The 16,804-nt window shown below is 50.2% G+C and overlaps 1 protein-coding gene across 10 annotated transcripts in view; it reads right to left on the bottom strand.

The window, feature by feature from the left end:
* Nucleotides 1–16,804, bottom strand: part of ALK (ALK receptor tyrosine kinase) — a 574,134-nt gene that overhangs the window by 38,240 nt on the left and 519,090 nt on the right. For 8 of the 10 annotated variants that reach the window (XM_039530228.1, XM_039530218.1, XM_039530221.1 and 5 more), the window contains 4 exons: nt 10,846–10,908; nt 8,565–8,663; nt 5,190–5,342; nt 1,918–2,016 (listed from right to left, as the gene is read on the bottom strand). In XM_039530228.1, the coding sequence (XP_039386162.1) occupies nt 1,918–2,016; nt 5,190–5,342; nt 8,565–8,663; nt 10,846–10,908 (414 nt within the window). Of the gene's footprint in view, nt 1–1,917; nt 2,017–5,189; nt 5,343–8,564; nt 8,664–10,329; nt 10,477–10,799; nt 10,909–16,804 lie in introns of those variants that run through there. The other 2 variants (XM_039530226.1, XM_039530227.1) reach the window with 2 other exon arrangements.

Raw genomic sequence — 16,804 nt, 5'->3', positions numbered from 1 at the left:
CATTGTCAACCATCTGTACTTCGTGTATATGCAGAAGTCTGGGTGCTTCTCCAAAGCTCAGGCTGAATTTATCCAACTTCTTTGGTTTAGAAATTAGGCTAAGAACAAGCTCACTCGTGCGTCTCCCAGTATTTCTTGATTTGAAGAATAGGGTGAAATCTACTAGAAGTGAACTATGATGTAACAAATCTGTTTTGTTAGAGACTGTCTGGGCTTCAAAGTATCCAGATCCAATTTCCCCAAAGTTCAAGGGCGTTTGGATACAGGGTTTTGGTTAAGCACCTAGCTTATGAGGAAGTTGAATAAAAGTCCATACTTAGTTGCGTTGTATCACAATGTTCGCACTGAAATCTCTTTAGAAGTAAAATCTCTCCCCTCACAATGAAGTTGTGTAAATAAAATGACTTCACTTTATGAAACTTCCTCTTGAGTCCCATAAGCATGAAGGGAGTCTAGCGGGTAAGTGTAAAGTTTTTAAAGACACCCATCCACTCGATCAAATATTTCTAAACCTCAGACATGGTTCAAATTTGGGGGAAAGCTGAAATGAGTTCTTACAGTCTTGGAATCAATTCACTCAGCTGTTATGTTAGCTCTCCACACCTATGGAAGACAGACATTTCTTAGGAAATCACAGACCAAATTAGGGCCCAACCGTAATTTTGCCACTGACTTCAATGGGAGCAAGACTGGGCCCAAAGACTGTGGCTGTACTGGGTCCCATGTCTGCTCTGATAGACAAGTCACTGAGAGGAAGAGTTTAAGGGGAAAACTTCCGCTAGCAAAGGGGGATGGATTTAATGACCTATTATCAAGCCCTCCTAGTTCTCCTTTCAGCTTATCATTGCTCTTGGTTTGATTGCTCAGATCTCTGCTCATTCCTGAAATGAGAATGATAGGGATGGCCAGAAAGAATTTGGTTATTCTTCTATTCCCTGAAAAGTAATTAGATCCTTAAGGGGATACTGTTAGAACAGAAACTGTACATCTGAAACCATGTGTATGTATTAATAGCAACACCTGAAATTCTTAAACTGAAATAACTACACAAATCTAATTTACTAGTCACCATCTGACCTTCTGGGTGTGTGTTTTTTTTTTAAAAAGCATTTCCCTCAGCGTGGACAATGGAAGGAGACTGGCTAGTTTGAATCACTGGTTCTCATGCATTAGTGCAATAATCCTGGTATGTTTAGAGTAGGAATGTAGGCATGGGATTGTTTAAATAAACTTTTTTTAAAAGATGTAATCGATATTCTGACAAAGGCCATGAATATCCATGTCTTACTAAACCATAATTTGTAAAATTAGAATCTAAGCCAAGGTCTTCAAACTTGGGTAACTAAATGTAAGCACCTAAATGCATATTGTAGGTACCCTAAACTAAAAGAGGCCTGATTTTTTTTTAAATGTGAGCACTCACAGCTCCCGTTAAAATCAGTGAAAATTGGAAATTGTGGTCTGACATTTTTACACTCCAAACCACACAATGGTCTCTCTTTAAGGATGTAATCATGAGAATTACAGCAATTCTGCAGTCAGTCACTGGAAGGACCTTGCAACTGGCTAGTAAAGAAAAGGAAGACAAAGATGGTATTTTAATTATACCTGGATATCCATTTATACCAATATTTGCTGCCTGGTGAAATATAAAGTGTAAAAATATTGTTCAAAGTAATTTTTTTTCAACTTTCCCTTCACAAGGAAAAATGTCCCTAAGTTGGTTGTTTTGGTTAAAAACATTTATCAAAAAAGAAAATACATGAGTTTTAATAAAAAAACCAACAAAACAACATAGCGTAAAGCTTGAGTCCTAATGCCAACGTTCTTGGCTCTACTAGAAATGGCTTAGGTGAGAAGCACAATATGCTGCAACTTCTGCTGCTCTATGCACATTTTGCTTTATGAGACACTCACCTATCATGATCCCGGAAAAAGCCAGAATGAGAGCAGCAACCAGTAATGACGTCACTACAGACAAGACCAAGGAGAGGGGGAGATGAGCCCCGGGGTCAGCTGAAAGAGATGCATAAGAAAGGGGGAGTTACTTGTTTTAACTGATCTCCCTATGGTCAGGCCCGCCGACAGCAATTCCGAGCCTCAGGGCAGAACAGTCAATGGGCCCCCACGCACGCACAAGCCGTGGACGTGGTCTGCCTGACATCTGGCGGTGCTGCGCCTGCGCTGGCTGGTGCCCAGCGAGCTGCCAGCTGCACTGCTGGGTGCGCTCTTCCAGCATGGCCAGGGCTTCCACATGCCCGCCCAGTAGGGTTGCCAACTGTCTAATTGCGCAAACCCAAAGACCCTTGCCATGCTCCTTCCTGCCCCTTCATGGCCCCCCTGAGGCCCTGCCCCTGTCCTGCCCCTTCTGAGGCCCTGCCCCCGCTCACTCTATCCCCCCTCCCTGTGTCGCTCGCTCTCCTGCACTCTCACTCACTTTCACCAGGCTAGGGCAGGGGGTTGCAGTGTGGAAGGGGGTGTGGGTATAAGCTCTGGGAGGGAGTTTGGGTGCGGGAGGGGGTGCAGGCTCTGGGAAGCAGTTTGGGTGTGGGAGGGGGTGTGGGGTGCAGGCTCTTGGAGGCAGTTTGGGTGTGGAAGGGGGTGTGGGGTGCAGGCTCTGGGAGGCAGTTTGGGTGTGGGAGGGGGTGTGGGGTGCAGGCTCTTGGAGGCAGTTTGGGTGTGGAAGGGGGTGCAGGGTAGGGGCTCTGGGAGGAAGTTTGGGTGCAGGGTGCTGGCTCTGGGCTGGGAGTGGGTACAGGAGGGGGTCAGAGGGTTGGCGCTTACCTCAGGTGGCTCCCGAAAGCAACCTGCACACACCTCTGGAAGTGGCTCGTAGACAGGGGGCCCCAGGGGGTCTCTGTGTGCCACTGTCCACAGGCACCTCCCCCGCATGTCTCATTGGCTGCAGTTCCTGGCCAATGGGAGCTGCGGAATCGGTGCTCGGAGCAGGGGCAGTGCGCGGAGACCCCCTGCCTCCTCAAAGGCTGTAGAAGCGTTCTGTCCACTTCCAGGAGTGGCACGGAGCGAGAGCGGGCAGGAAGCCTGCCTTAGCTCCGCTGCGCTGCACTGCTGCCAGCGGTGGAGGCTGGGGTCCCCCGGGCCCTTTTAAATCACCCAGGCCCCTGGGCAATTGCCCCCTTCCCCCCCCCCCCCCAAATCAGCAGGCCTGCCTCCGGTCATTTTTAATGTAATATTTTTTTCTGTCCCTCCTCCCATTCACTCCATCTGTCGCTCTTGCACTGTAGGAAACAGAGGATAACCTCTGCTGCAATCAACTCCCAGATCTATGACTTCCAATGGCTCATTGTTTCACTTTCCTCAATTAAGTTTGAGCCATAAAAACAGATGGTTTCCTATCAGGAAATTAATACACACACTCACTGGCTATGAAAGCAAGGTCATAAAAACAGGGATCGGTGTGTGTGTGTGTGTTAAATTGTCGGGGTGGGGAGGGTGCTGAGTGGTGCCATCAGTGTCAAGTCATAGCGAAAACAGGATGAGGACAATTGCAGTATATCATCTTCTAAATGCATCCACACAGAAAGAACAGACGACTACTGGGGAAAACCCTACTACATGGATGCCGTGTTAGCTGGTTTGTAACATTCTTCCCCCGCACCCCAGCCTTGCAATATCTACCATTTAATAATACTTATGGAGCACTTTCCAATCAGGGATCACAAAGCAAATGATGACCATCACCACACCCATATAAATACATCTGACTATCCCCATTTTACAGATGGGGAGACTGCAACATAAAGAGGTTGAACAATTTTCCCAACTCAGTGGCAGAGCTGGGAATAGGACCAAGAACCCTGGCTTAGAGTCCCGCGCTCTACCTGCTGGACTCAGTATCTCTTCTTAATGTACAAATGTGGGGAAAGCCCAGTACTGGAGCTGAGTGTAAGCAGGGCAAATATACTCCACTCTGCTTGCTTATGCTTTGCATTCAGCTCTCAAATGAAGCACTGACTGGGATTCTCCTTCTTGCTTTCCCCTCTCCCATGACGTTTACCCCTCCCTCTGCCATATGCTTGTGACATGTCATCTCTGGCTCTTGGGAAGCCTAAGCTTAGGGTTGACTTTGACTGGAAAATTCAGGGGCGCCATCTCAGATTTCAATGGAGAGGGGGCAGTTTTCAGCAGAGGCCCAGGGGCCACTTAGACCCCTGGAAGTTCTTGGGATTTTTGGAGGATAAAAAGTAAACATCCAAAATCAGTCAGTTCCCTTCACAGCTGCAAGGAAGAGACCTCACTTTTCTTTTCCTAGGAAAAGCTGAGACTCTGAAGCACAAGACGGCAGCCCCCCAGTGCACCGTTGGGGAAGGGGTGCTTCATTGCTCCTCTAGCAGCCAAAGTTCTGGCCACCTTAGCCAATCACAGCTTCTAGCCCAAGCACTAGGGCCAATCAGTAGCGAGGGTGTGTGGCACCAGATGAAGTTGGAGCAGAGCTGCAGTTGCTTCAGACCAGAGGACAGATGGGTCCCTGGAGCTGGGATGGGTAGGTCAGGGAGCAAGCTCCAGGCTGCCTGTGGGTCTCTGGCTGCTGAAAGTTTCAGGGAACAGAGCAGGTCTCTAGGCCTGGAACCCGAGCTACTCTCCAGGACAGCCCCAGGTGCAGCCCACAGGAGGGACCCTAGGGAGCTCCAGCCCCCTGCAGGTACTTGTTGTCCTCCTGGGCCATGGGCAACGCCTTGAAATTAAGCACAGGTGGGGGAAAAGAACAACTCCCCCCCCACACACACCTAAATTGCAACCCTGGGAAAATTCCTTCTTCGTTTGGGGTGAGTGAGTGCGAGTTAATTTCAGATCAGGGCTTCTCTCTTTGATCTGTGCCAGATACAGTGTCAATGTAACCAAAGGCTCTTTAAGGGGCACTCACACCCACATATCTTGCCCCTTCAGTCCAAATTATCACTTAACTGCCCAATGATGCAGGTTTATAAGGCAAAACACATCAGCAGTGCTGCCCCATGTGCCAGCTTCCTCGCCACTGAAGTGCATTGTGTTTTCACTGCAAATGCCAGCAACAAAGGGGATAATTAATCAGGGTCAACTTTAAAGAAAGGTTATTTAAGTGCTTCTGTGCTGTCTTGCAGTCCAGGTCATTAAAGAGGCTTTCACTATGTATTCACTCATAGACCTACCCATCCCAAAGGAGCCCCTTCCTCCCTGCACCTTCTTACCTACACAAGAGACGCCATCGTCAGCCAGATCTGTCCCAGGCTCACAGAAGCAAATGACTTTTTGAGTCTCCAGATCAACACGGCACTCATCAAGCTCACAGTGGCTGCAGTTGAGGTGCAGCTTAATAGCCACCTCTCCGTGCCCCTCTGTCACTAGGGAACAGATGAAAGAGGCTGAGTTGTTATTATAGAGATAACCCAAGAGCTTTCCGCCAACAGCGACAGGAAAACTGCCGCATTATGGGATGGGAAAATGCACAAGTGTAAGGTGCCCAAGTGCCCCACGTTAGGTGGGATGGGCCCTGTCTGAAAAACCTTTCCTGACTGCCATTCACCCCTCTCTGCTGACCGTATCCCCACTTCTCACTGGCACCTGCATTAGGGGAGAGAAGACTGAAGGAATCTCAGCTAATAGTTTTCATTTACAAAAAAATCCCTCTGCTAAGCTGTCTTGGACACCTGCACTGTAGCCATGTTGAACCAGCTATGCTGGTGCAATGTGGCCACACAGCCCCACCCCCTTCAGTGAATCCCCCAATGCAGCAAGGCGTCCTGCCAAGCTTGTATTGCCTCTACAGAGCACAAGGGGCATTGTGGGGCAGGCCCAGGGCATGCTGAGGCCAGGAGGAAGTGTTGCGGGAGCAGTCCTGTGCCCCCTCCATGCTACAGCAAGCCCCACTGGGGCTATGGGAGTTGGGGGAGGAGATGCAAGTTAGGGCAGCCCTCAGGAGTTTCCTAGTCTGTACTGGGGCTGAACCATCCACAGCATCCCCTACTTACCCACTGGGGGAAATCAAGTTCAAGTCAACTGTTGGGGCCAGCACAGACTGGGAAGGCTGCCAAGGTTGCACACTCCATCTGTAGGAACTGGGGGAAATGCCTCACTGCCCTCTCCAGCAACTCTGTCAGTCTGACCAAGGAGAAGCTTTAATGGGGGAAGAGCTGAGCACTGAAACATTTCTCATAAGATCGCTCTCAGCTTCCAGCACTAGCAGAAGCACAACATATAAATCACAGGCTGACAGCTGGGGGAGAGGGGCCTGCTAAATCATCTAGTCCATGTGCTCCATCCAGGACTGGATTGTGGTCGTAGATTGTTCTAAACCAGATGTATAACATAACATCTTTTATTTCAGGGAACACACCTATCCCGGGAGTAGCTCCACAGACCCACACTTGCCACAGTTGCCAACAGCATAGAACACAACACTGGAACACCCACAAATGTCCTTGTTTAACTCTGTGCCTACTCCCCCTACTGGCTGCCTTATTACACACAGTATAACAATTTGTTCCCTAAAGTATTTCTTGGGTTCATTGTCCAATCCAGTTTTAAGCGACTTAAGAAATGAAGCTTCCACCACTTCTCATTGTTAGGAAATGTTTCCCCAACAGCCTCCATCTTTTTCTTTGCTCCCTTTCATCTCCTTATTTCTCATTGGACCACACCAGGGGTCGGCAACCTACGGCACCTGTGCCAAAGGTAGCACACGAGCCTATTTTTAATGGCACGCTGCTGCCAGTCGAGGTCCCAGCCACTGGCCCCGCTCAGCCCTCTGCTGGCCTGGGTGAAAGAAACCCGAGGCCGGCAGCGAGCTGAGCAGGGCCAGTGGCAGGAACCCCAGGCTGGCAGTGGGCTGAGTGGGGCCGGCGGCCGGGACCCCAGAGCAGCAGTGGGCTGAGCGGCTCAGCCCGCTGCCGGTCTGGGGTCCTGGCTGCCGGCCCAATCAGCCCGCTGCTTTCTGACAGGGAGTTCCTCCAGGAAGGGCAGGCAGCCGCCGGCCAGGGATTCTTCCCCGCAGAGCAGCAGAAAGGCACCTCAGTGATCTTGGATGTGAGTTCCGAAGCCCCTGCCCATGGTGCTCGGGGAGCACTGGGGGGACTGCGCTCTGGGAAGCAGCTGCATTAAGGCTCCCAGATGCTGCATGAGCAGCTTGTGTGACTCTCTCCTGGCCCCTGGACTTTAAAGGGGGAGCCTGGACTGGTGCAAGGCACCATGAGTCGCAACTGGCCCCCCTCTTTGCATGGCCCCGCTGCCACCTCATGCTCCAACTCTCCTCTCCCCTTCTCTGGCACTGCGTCAGTCCAGGAGGGGGCCATGCCCCCAGCGCCCCTGAGCCGGCTGGGCAGCAGTGGGGTTGGAGGGGTTTTGCAGCCTCTGGAAAGAACAGATGGCGACAGGGTGGCTCTTGCTGTGTCTGTGCATCCTAACAAAGCGGCACTTCAGCTTGGGCGAGAGTGGCCCCACATCAGGGCAGCTTTCAGCCCCCAGGAGCATTCAGGTTTAAAAAGCGCAAACTGCGGAGTGATCTGGGTAGGTCTTGCATCGCAGGGGATCTGCATCTCAAAGGGGAAGGCAGTGGGAAGCGCAGGGGTCCCTAGAAGCAGCCATATGAGTTTTTTGGGCAGCAGGGACCCAGGTCTTAAGGGCCGCTTCTGAGAGCTCCAGTCCCTGCTGTCAAGTATCAGAGGGGTAGCCGTGTTAGTCTGGATCTGTAAAAAGTGACAAAGAGTCCTGTGGCACTTTATAGACTAACAGACATATTGGAGCATAAGCTTTTGTGGGTGAATACCCACTTTGTCAGTCCCTGCTGTGTCAGTTTCATGTCAGGAGTTGCAGCTGAGCTGTTTCTCTGAGCCATTGGCATCACCGAAAGGGAGAAGCTGAAACTCCCCTGGGTACTGTGTCAATAAGAGTATTCGGTGCACAGGCTCATTTGAAAGAACCTCCTAATGCTCCTTTATATGGTAGCAGTGTCCGTCCCCGCCCCTGTTGCTGGTACAGTCGCTGCTTTTCCTCTTAAATGCACATGCTACCAACTTGAAAAGTATCTAGGGTGTTTGTGTGGATCAGTGTTGCTGGGAGAGATGGGAGCCAGAAAGGGTGAAATCTATATGGACTGTCCATTTAGATCAGCGGTAGGCAACCTATGGCACGCGTGCCAAAGGCAGCACATGAGCTGATTTTCAGTGGCACTTGCACTGCCTGGGTCCTGGCCACCAGTCTGGGGGATCTGCATTTTAATTTAATTTTAAATGAAGCTTCTTAAACACTTTTAAAACCTTATTTACTTTACATATAACAATAGTTTAGTTATATATTATAGACTTATAGAAAGAGACCTTCTAAAAACATTAAAATGTATTACTGGCACGCGAAACCTTAAACTAGAGTGAATAAATGAAGACTCGGCACACCGCTTCTGAAAGGTTGCCGACCCCTGGACTACACTAAACAACTTCTCTCCTTCCTTGGTGTTCACAACCACACTAAATCTACATTTTCTATCTAAGGATCTCAAATTTTTTCCAGACACAGCCTACTCCAAACATGAAGGAAACTCACGAGAACTGATTCCTGACTGATATCAATACCTTTTAGTGCGGGGGTGTATAAAGTACCCAGTGGACTAATAAAGGACACACCATCCTCCCCATCCATCTCTGGGTCATTGTCCGCTGCAGCATTGCCACCTATGTCAAATCAGAAAGTACCTTAACATACTGTGGTTCATTAGATCTAAAATACAGTTAAGAATTGCAACATGCAAGCAAATTCACAGTATGAAGCATCCAAATGAGAAAGGGCAATTAATCAGTCAAAATATCCAACTGGGATGTTTAATGGATGGTGGAAAGGTTTAGTGGATAGTGGTACGGACTATTGGCCTTTCACTTCTGGGATTTCATCTTAATAATGCTTGTGGCTCTTAATTAAGCAAATTAATCTGTCAACTCAGTCCCAAGCAGACCACTGCCCACTAAGCCCAAACATCATCTTTAATCATTTGGATGCTGTGAAAAAACATATAAACAGATTGTCTTATGCATTCATTTGGCCAGCAGACTGGACAATGCCAGTGCATAAGGGTTAATTCCGCACAGTTGCTGATCAGGCTATGTACTCCACCAGCACTGGGAGTGACAGTCATCTGATCTGCTTTCTCTCCTCTACACCCTTGGGCCAGGGTGGTCCAACAGCGATGGGGGACTGAAGGAGCTTGCATGGGAAATGTTCAAGTGTGCCTTGGACAAGCAGAGGATCTCAGAAGCGGAGCAGTAGACCAATATTTGATCTGTTAACATGCACAGATGCTCTTCCTCCCCTCCAAAAAAGAGAGGGTTGTTTTTCCATTTTCATCACCTTTGGCAGGGGAGAAAATAGCACACTGCAAACAAAAGTATCTTACATGAGGCATTCTGTTGAAAAAATCGTTACACATAACATCACAATGCACGTGGTCAAGCTAGGAATTCAGGCTAATTACTTCCTTGCAGTGTTTTGCCCTAATTTCAAGCCACAGTGGTGGATAACCAGGGGTAAGAAGTCCACCACAGCTGAAGAGATGGGTGGCCACAGGGACTGATTATGAGTTGTGGAGCTATTCACCCTATGGTGACAGCTTTCAGTCTGGCCCAAGTAGTAATTCAGTGTCAATACCATCTGACGGCTGACCTGGAGCCTACTGGAAAGGAATTAGTGGCCTCCATTCAGTTCCTTGTTGACAAAAGCCACCATCATAGCTGTCATTAATTGGCCTCCCCTGTTGGCAGTCTTAGCACAAGAGCCAAGGATTGGACTATGGAGACCGAAATACCTGCCTTGCCCTTAGAGGTGATTCCTCTAGGGTTGAGGCATGCTGGTCTTAGGACAGTGTGGAGGAAGCTTGGATTGCCACTGCTCATGCTGAATCTCCTTTAAGGCTATGTCTACACTGCACCGTTAACCCGGTAATTGGCACCAGGGTCTGAACATCTGGGTTATCCCTGCTCAGGTGAGAGCACCTCCACAGCAAAGCCATATCTGGCTATTTCCACACTTGCCTATGTGTGTCTGGGGGAATACCCCATGGTTTTTCATGCTGAGACACTCTAGGATTTCTTTCCCAACCAATTGTGGGAGAATTTGTCTCTCCTTCACAGGGAATGGTGGGAAGGGCATTGGAGGACTCGAATGATTTAGCCTGTGTCCTCACTGAACAGTAGGTGGGTTTCAGCCTGAGTTCAGCCTCAGCACCCCTAGCTGGGTCAGCTAGCCTGGGCTCCAGACCTGGATAAAGGGTGTTTTCTTTCCCCCCCTGCATGGATGGTAAGTGGAGTGAAGACTAAAACCCGGGTTAACTCTGCAATGTAGACATACCCTAAGTGTAAACACTGGCCATCAGACTCCGTGGCAAAAGCCCCCAGATGCTGGTCTTGACAACAGGAATGCAAAGCCTATGGCTCCTGCTTCTTCAGCATCATGGCCAAGAAATGAAAGACTCAATATATAGTTATGAGTCAAGAATCACAACAGGATCTTGATGGCATAGTTTTCCACAATGCAAAGCCAGGATTCCAGTTGAAGAACTGACATCTGGCTATTTGCTTAAAAGCTAAATAACATAAGTTCATCCAGAACTAAAAAGGCAACACACAGACATCCTATTACATAACAATCATATATACTAGCTATAGGAGAATTTTTGATCAGTGTTTTGCTGACTGTTAGCACTAAAGGAGGGGAAGGGACACCTTGAACATGAAGCCACTTTACCTATATATCCTCCGCCTCCTCCACCTGAGGAGCACCCCCCTCCACCCCCTCCGAAACCCCCTCTTGTCTCCCACCCCCACTTCTTCATGGCCTGGGGGCAGGATTTTCCTCCAGTAGCACCTTCCAGCAAGGACTTTCCTGACCACAGGAAGGAAGTGTTATCATTCCAGCCACCTCCACCACCTGCAGTTAAGAAAAGAGAAAGCAGCCCATGTAAGTTTCTGTTACATCCAAAATATATATATCAGCAGAATGAATGTTTATTCCAAACACGTCAGCTGCAAGGGAGATCAGCGTATAGTGGTTAGAGAATGGGATGGGAGTCAGGACTGCTGGGTTCTATTGCCAGTCGGCCACTAACTGGCTGTGTATGACTTGTGGCCACCACAAACTCTCTGTGCCTCTTTTCATCCATCTATAAAAGAAGTGTAATACTGTAATGAGAGCTGGTCAGAAAATGGTATTTTTCCATGAAAAATGTAAAGAGATGAAAAATTAGAGTGTGTGGGTGTACAGGGAGATAGCATTTTTTTTTTGAGGAAATGTTCCATATTTTTCATGAAAAATGAAACCCAAACCTTTTTTGGTTTTCAAAAGGTTATTGGTTTTCAAAAAATACTGAAATAATTTTTTCACTAAAAAAACCCATAGAAAATGTTAAAAGAAACATTTTTCTGCAAATAAATGAATTAAAATGCAATTTTTCTTCACCAACTTTTTTTGATTGAAACATTTTGACTAGCTCTAATTGTAATGGACCGGCTACTGTGTATGTGCTCTGTTGCCCTCTACAGGATAAAATCAGATATTCTCAAGTGTGTGCCTGGTCTCGTATTGGTGACAGCTAACACAGAATGTCCTTTAGCTTGACTGTAGTTGCTAGCACTTTTTGAAGCAGGAGGATTTAAGCATATCCTTGTTGCTGCTTCTATGAAGTTCCAAGTGGCCAGAGTGTGCAGCACAGTGAGAATGGGGAAAAAACGGTTACCTATCTTTTAGTAACTGTTGTTCTTCGAGATGTGTTGTTCACATCCATTACACATTAGGTGTGCGTGCGCTGTGTGCATGGACGTCGGAAATTTTTTCCCTTAGCTGCTCCCGTTGGGGCAGCAGGGGAGCCCCACCAGAGTGGCGCCTAATGCCGGTGCATATATACCCCTGCCGACCCAACCCCCCTTCGGTTTCTTCTTGCCAGAGACTCCAACAGAGGGGAAGGAGGGTGGGAAGTGTAAAGGACATGAACAACACATCTTGAAGAACAACAGTTACGAAAAGGTAGGTAACCGTTTTTTCTTCTTTGAGTGATTGTTCACGTCCATTACACATTAGGTGACTCACATGCTTACCACAGGAGGAGGGTAAGACTCATGGAACAATTGATTGGAGCACAGCCCTGCTGACCGCCGCGTCCTCCCTGGCCTGTTGATGGACTGTGCAGTGGGCTGTGAATGTGTGGACCAACGACCAGGTGGCTTCTTTACAGATCTCCTGGAGTGGAACCTGCGCCAGGAAAGCTGCTGAGGACACTTGAGCCCTAGTCGAGTGAACCGTGATCGCCGGGGCTGGCACCTTGGCAAGCTCATAGCATGTGCAGATGCAATCCGCAATCCATGATGATATCTGCTGCGCCAAGACAGGGAGTCCTTTCATTCTCTCCGCAATGGCAATGAACAACTGTGTCGACTTGCAGAAAGGTGTAGTTCGCTCCAGATAGAACGCCAGGGCCTTACGGACATCCAGAGTATGTAGGCTATGATGACTCGAGTCCATGTATGGTTTGGGAAAGAACCCTGGCAAACAAATGTCCTGTCCCATGTGAAATTGCAAGACTACTTTAGGGAGGAATTTAGGGTGTGGCCTAAGTTGCATTTTGTCCTTATAAAAAACTGTATAAGGGGGCTCTGAGGTGAGGGCCCTCAATTCGAACACCCTCCTTGCGGACATAATGGCTACCAAAAACACCACCTTCCAGGAGAGGTGAGTGAAAGAGCAAGAGGCTGGGGGCTCAAAAGGGGGTCCTATGAGCTTGGTCAGGACCAGGTTAAGGTTCCAGGGAGAGACCGGAGGGTGTGAGTAGGTAAACACCCTCTCCAGCCCCTTGAGAAACCAGGCTACCATGGGGTTGGAAAACACTGAATGTCCCAACTCCCCCGGGTGGAACGCCAAAATGGCAGCCAGATGTACTCTAATTGAGGAGGGGGCGAGACCTTGATGGTTAAGGTGCAGCAGGAATTCTAGGATAACTGGAACAGAGACCTGAAGTGGCTGTATATGCTTTGGTTCACACCAGCAGGAAAACCTCTTCCACTTAGTGAGGTATGCTGCCCTAGTGGAAGGTTTCCTATGGCTGAGGAGAATTTGTCGCACCTGAAGAGAGCACTGGCTCTCCATCACATTCAACCACAGAGATGCAGAGACTGCAGGTTTGGGTGGAGCAGGCGCCCACGGTCCTGAGTGATGAGATCTTGGTGCAGGGGCAGGGCAATCGGGTCGGCTACTGACAGCTCCAGCAAAGTCATAAACCAATGTTGGCAGGGCCAAGTTGGGGCAATGAGAATCATTACTGCCTTGTCTCTGCGAACTTTGAGGAGAACTCTGTGGGATTGCGAGTGGTTTTGGAAAGAGCAAAACTGTGGGCACTGACTCTTGCCCCTGGTGGCAAAGAGGTCCATTTGGGGAAATCCCCACTTCTGGAAGATCGATTGCAAGACATCCGGTCTCATCAACCATTCGTGCATGTGGTACGACCTGCTGAGGTGGTCCGCCAGCTCGTTCCGCTCACCTGGGAGGTATGACGCTACGAGGTGTACTGAGTGGACTATACAAAAGTCCCATAGGAAACGGGCATCTCGGCTCCACCCTGCTTGTTTATGTAGAACATGGCGGTAGTGTTGTCTGTCAGAGCTGTCACACTGTGACCTTCTAAAGCAGCATGAAAGGTTTGGCAGGGTAGACGAACTGCCCTGAGCTCCTTCACATTGATGTGGAGCAACATTTCATCCTTGGACCACAAGCCTTGTGTCTGAAGGTCCCCCAAGTGCGCTCCCCAGCCAAGGTCTGACGCATCTGTTACCAGCATCAGCGTGGGTTGCGTTGCGGTGAAGGGGATCCCTTCGCAGACTACCTGCTGGTTGAGCCACCAGCGCAGGGAGTCCAACTCCTGGGCAGGGATTGTCACTCCAAGGTCTGAGGGGTCTCTGCCCAGGCGATATGACTGGGCTAGCCACAACTTCAAAGTCCTGAGCCGTAGTCGAGCGTGTTTGACTACGTGGGTGCACGCCACCATGTGTCCTAGGAGCTGCAGGCAGCATCTGGCCGTGGTTGTGGGGAACCTCAGCACTGAGTCTATGGCACACTGGATGGCCAGAAATCTGGATTCTGGGAGGCTTGCTTGTGCCTGTACAGAATCCAGGACTGCCTCAATGAACTCCAGCCTTTGCGTAGGTATCAAGGAGGACTTGGACACGTTAACTAGCAGGCCTAGCCTGTGGAATATCTCCAGTGTCACCGCCACATGGGAACGGACTTCCTCCTCGGACCGACTCATGAGAAACCAGTCGTCTAGGTACGGGTATACTCGAATTCTCCTTTTTTGTAGAAAGGCTGCCACTACCGACATGCATTTCGTGAATATGTGGGGGGCTGCCGCCAGGCCAAAAGGTAGGACCGTAAACTGGTAATGGTGCTGGTTTATGGTGAACTGCAGGAACTGACGGTGAGCGGGATCAATAGCGATGTGAAAGTATGCATCTTTCATGTCAAGGGCAGCGTAGAAATCCCCCGGATCCAGGGATGGCCTAGGGAGACCTTGACTAAGAATTTGTTGAGTCCACGCAGGTCTAAAATGTGTCGAAGACCCCCCTTTGCTTTAGGAATAAGAAAATAACGGGAGTAAAACCCTTTCCCCTTTAGATCCCGAGGGACCTCTTCCACTGCCCCCACCTCAAGGAGCATCTGTACCTCCTGCATAAGGAGTTGCTCATGAGAGGGGTCCCCGATGAGGGACGGGGAAGGGGGGTGGGAGGGAGGGAAGGAGGAGAACTGAAGCGTGTATCCACTTGTACTGTGCGTAAGAACAAATGGTCCGATGTTATACGGGATCACGCACGGTAGAAGCGGGACAAGCGGTTCAGGAAACATAGGGAAAGATCCGGTAACTGGCTTGGTACGCTGTCCTCGAGCGCACCTTTAAAACCCTTGCTTGTTGCCGGGTTGCAGCTTGCCCTGGCCCTGGCCTTGGCTAGGCGTGTTGTTCCACCTCTGCTTATTGTCTCTACCTCTCCTCCAATACAGCTCCTGCCTAGGGCGGGGCTGGTATTGTCTTTGCTGAGGTGGCTGGGGCTTGAAAGCCTTCCTCTGAGTCACCAGGGTGTGCATTCAAAATGACTTGAGGGTTGCCTGACAGTCTTTGAGGCTATGCAGCCTGGCATCTGTTTGATCTGAAAAGAGACCAGACCCTTCAAAGGGGAGGTCCTGAAGGGTACTCTGGACCTCTGGCGGATGGCCTGAAGCCTGCAGCCATGCCGAGTGCCTCATCACCACTCCTGAGGTGATTGTTCTGGCTGCTGCATCCGCCGAGTCGAGAGAGGCCTGCAGAGTGGTCTTGGCTACCGCCTTTCCTTCATCCACAAGGGCTGCAAACTCAGGCTGAGAGCTCTGGGGCAAGGAGTCTTTACATTTGGAAACTGCTATCCAGGAATTAAAACTGTGTCTGTTCAGGATCGCCTGCTGGTTCGCGATCCTCAACTGGAGGCCCCCAGAAGAACAGACCTTCCTGCCGAATAGGTCTGGATGTTTAACCTCCTTGGCCTTAGGACCTGGGGCTTACTGACCATGTCATTCCCGTTCATTGACTGCTGAGACGACTAACGAACAGGGGGCCGGATGACAAAAGAGGAAGTCGTATCCGTTGGAAGGGGCAAAGTACTTCCGCTCTACTGTTGCTGTTGGCGCGCTAAAGGCCAGGGTTTGCCAGACCGTCTTGTAGTTGGACTGGATTGTCTTTATAAGCGGGAGTGTAATTCTGGAGGGGCCCTCAGGGCTTAAGATGTCCACCACAGGATGCTCCTGCTCTACTGCTTCCTCCACCTGTAGGCCCAAGTTCTGGGCTACCCTATAGAGCAGCTCCTGGTTTGCTCTGTGGTCAATCGGAGGAGGCCCCGACACTGTGGTTCCCGCCACGGCTTCATCTGGGGATGACAAAGAGGTGAGGGCCTTCTGCATCTCATCTTCCAGCACTTCTTGTACTTCCTCACATGCTGGGGGCTCCTCTGGGTCCTGCCTGACAGACTGCCTCCGGGACAGCGCCGGGCTTGTTGCCGCTTCCACTCTCCTGTGCTCTGGAGAAGTGTCTGGTGGCCTGGATACCATGGCCACCTTGGGCACGGAGGGGTGCCTGTGCGGGGACCGAGACCGATGCACTGAATAGCTGGATCTCGAGACTCTGGAAGAGGGCCCCTGCTGTTGGTGATAGGCCCATGGTGTCCAAAAGGGCAACTGCCTTGGTGGGCCCCATTGGGGATGCCACAGGGCTTGGGAATCCCTGCTTGCCAGTGCCCTGCTCGCATAGCTGGAGCAGCCTGAGTCCACCTCAGATTCTGAGGATGCTGATCTGGAAGGCCAAGGCGGTGCCGTAGAATGGTGCTGCTGGGGGGCTGGAGAACAGCTCCTTGCCGACGGGGACCGGGACCAATACTCCCGGGACCGGGATTGTTGGCTTCTGCTCAGGCCTGGGGACTTCGATCTTGTGTCACCTTGGAGCCAGCCTGGCAATGGCACCGGGGAGTGGTGCCCTGGCGGTGCCGGTGCCTTATGCTGGCTGGGATCCGGTGCCCTCGAGTCCCACTGGGTCAGGGGCAACTGGGAATCTGCAGAGGCCGAGCTTGACCAGGACCGACGCCGGGAGCTGGGATGGTGACCTCAATCGGCGCACCATTGCCGGCTTGCCTCTTGATGGCACTCTTGGAGACGGTGCTGGAGGCTTCTCTTTGGCAGGGAGGGGGCTTGTCGCCGACAACTGGATGAGGTCCTTTGCTGCCTCAAACCTGTCTGTTGTGGAGGGCTGTTCTAGGAGCTCCTC

Source organism: Mauremys reevesii, linkage group 3 (genome assembly GCF_016161935.1).
Source record: "Mauremys reevesii isolate NIE-2019 linkage group 3, ASM1616193v1, whole genome shotgun sequence".
In the NCBI taxonomy this organism is placed as follows: Eukaryota; Metazoa; Chordata; order Testudines; family Geoemydidae; genus Mauremys; species Mauremys reevesii.
This window is presented reverse-complemented; position numbering and strand designations above follow the sequence as displayed.